This window comes from Triticum aestivum, chromosome 6D, assembly GCF_018294505.1.
Source record: "Triticum aestivum cultivar Chinese Spring chromosome 6D, IWGSC CS RefSeq v2.1, whole genome shotgun sequence".
NCBI classification, from domain to species: Eukaryota; Viridiplantae; Streptophyta; class Magnoliopsida; order Poales; family Poaceae; genus Triticum; species Triticum aestivum.
The window spans coordinates 474,983,668-474,985,622 of NC_057811.1; the positions used below are offsets into that span (position 1 = coordinate 474,983,668).

Below are 1,955 nucleotides of genomic sequence, written 5' to 3' on the forward strand. Positions count from 1 at the left end.
GACTAACCTTTAGTCCCGGTTGGTGCCACCAACCGGTACTAATGGGCATCGCACCCTTTAGTCCCGGTTCGTGGCACCAACCGGGACTAAAGGGCCCAGATGAACCGGGATTAATGCCTTAGCCGCACGAACCGGGACCAATGCTCACATTAGTCTCGGTTCGTGACTGAACCGGGACTAATGTGAATATTGCCCTGTGACGAAAGCCCCGTTTTATACTAGTGCCAGTGTTAACTCGTAAGTACGTACTAGTTTGATGGAGAACACACAAGCAAGGTATGTGTATGATGTTGACGCTTCTGCCCTTTCAGGATAGAAATTAAGCATGATCTAACATGGCAAACTCCGACGTGTGCACGTGTGGCTTTGGAACACTACAACGACATGAATCAGGTTTGCTCTATTCTACTCAAGTGTATAAATATTGCATAGTGCCACTTAGTGCCAGGGTAGCCATTCAACATTTAGTTCATCAGATTGGGACAAATTTTCAGCTTTCTTTACTTTCTCAGTGTGTGCCGTTTTCTGCCTGTGGAAATAAGTCAAATTGGAACAAACTTGATATTGTGAGTGGTCTAGAATGTAATTAAGCTCGAGACATGGGTTTGTATGATTATAAAGAAACTAACATGTGGTCTAGAATGCTTCTGTGTATGCTGTGCTGCCTGCATCTTTTGCATGAGGCTCAATAGGTCTGGTTTGGACCTATGTACATGAAAGTGTTGTTATAGAACAGCCTGCAAGTTCTCTAGACTCTGGTATCACAAGGTTATCATGTATTCTTCTTGTCTTGATGTTCTGTAAATGTTCCCCAGCAATGTCCCAGTGAGTTGGACTTTGTAAACCGTGATCATACTCTTTAATTGCTTGCAACGTGCGGTGAAGACTATGGAACCAGTGTGCAATGTGTTTCACCCATTGACCTGCCCAAGTTCTCCTTTTTTTCTTATCCTTTCCCAGTTTGTTTTTTCATGATAAAATTAACTCTTTCTCAAAAAAGAAGAAGATAAAATTAACTTCTTTCTCAGTTAGATGGCACTTCGTTGTTGAACCCTTGGACTGCCCTCTTATGCTTGTGAATTCCACAGACTAAATCTAACAGTTCATAATGAAGTACCAAGTGCCTAGCTACCCATTAATTCATATATGCACCCTTGGACTGCCCTCTTATGTTTGTGAATTTGTTAGGGGGATGAGCATGAGATGGTTAAAGCAGTGAGCAGTCATGTCTTTGTCTTCAATGGCATCTGGTTCCATGCAAATTTCCTTGCTAAGCGAAAAGGAGCCACCAACTGCGTTGATCTCGTCCCCAAGTACTTCTTTGCTGAATTGGAAATCGTGGGGACGAAGAAACTATCTTGTGTTTCATGTGTTAAGCTTGACCCAGGTATATATGTTCAATAATCCAAGTTTCACTCTTTGTTCACACAAATTTTATCTTGATGAGTTCTGCATGTGGGTGTTTTTTTTAATAAAATAAATGATTTTACGCCCGCAGGTGATCCCAAAAACATTGGTGGTTGTAGCCTGTGCTATGAGAATATCATGCATCCTGCTGGGGGTGGATACCACGGTGCCCAACCTCGATCTGTTCGACATGCTCCTGGTGGCCAACAGATTTCATTCAAGTTCTGAATGTTGGAAACGGTAGAATCGTCCATCACTATACTAATATAATATAGGCGGAAGAAGAAGAAAATCATGTAATTATGAGCGTCAAACCTGTTCCGGCAGAATCATGCATCATTTTGGTTGTAACGAAGGTGAAAACTCCACTTTGATGTATGTCCGATGTTATTAATCTGTTTCCTGTAGTGTAAGTAGGTGTCTGTTACAGTTGGCTTGAATATATATTTCATAACTACCAACAACCTGTCGCCGCCAGTGGCAACGATCTAGTGCTGTTGTTGCTGGCAGCAACTTTGGTTACGAGGTTTAGTTTATGCATGGCGAAA

At 42.1% G+C, this 1,955-nt stretch overlaps 1 protein-coding gene across 1 annotated transcript in view; it reads left to right on the plus strand.

Moving 5' to 3' along the window:
* LOC123142119 (uncharacterized) overlaps window positions 1-1,680 on the plus strand; it is a gene marked incomplete in the record, with an annotated part of 10,611 nt that extends 8,931 nt beyond the window's left edge. Inside the window, 2 exon segments of the mRNA XM_044561133.1 lie at window positions 1,225-1,387; window positions 1,499-1,680. Coding sequence (XP_044417068.1) covers window positions 1,225-1,387; window positions 1,499-1,635 — 300 coding nt within the window.
* Window positions 1,681-1,955: the final 275 nt, after the last annotated feature.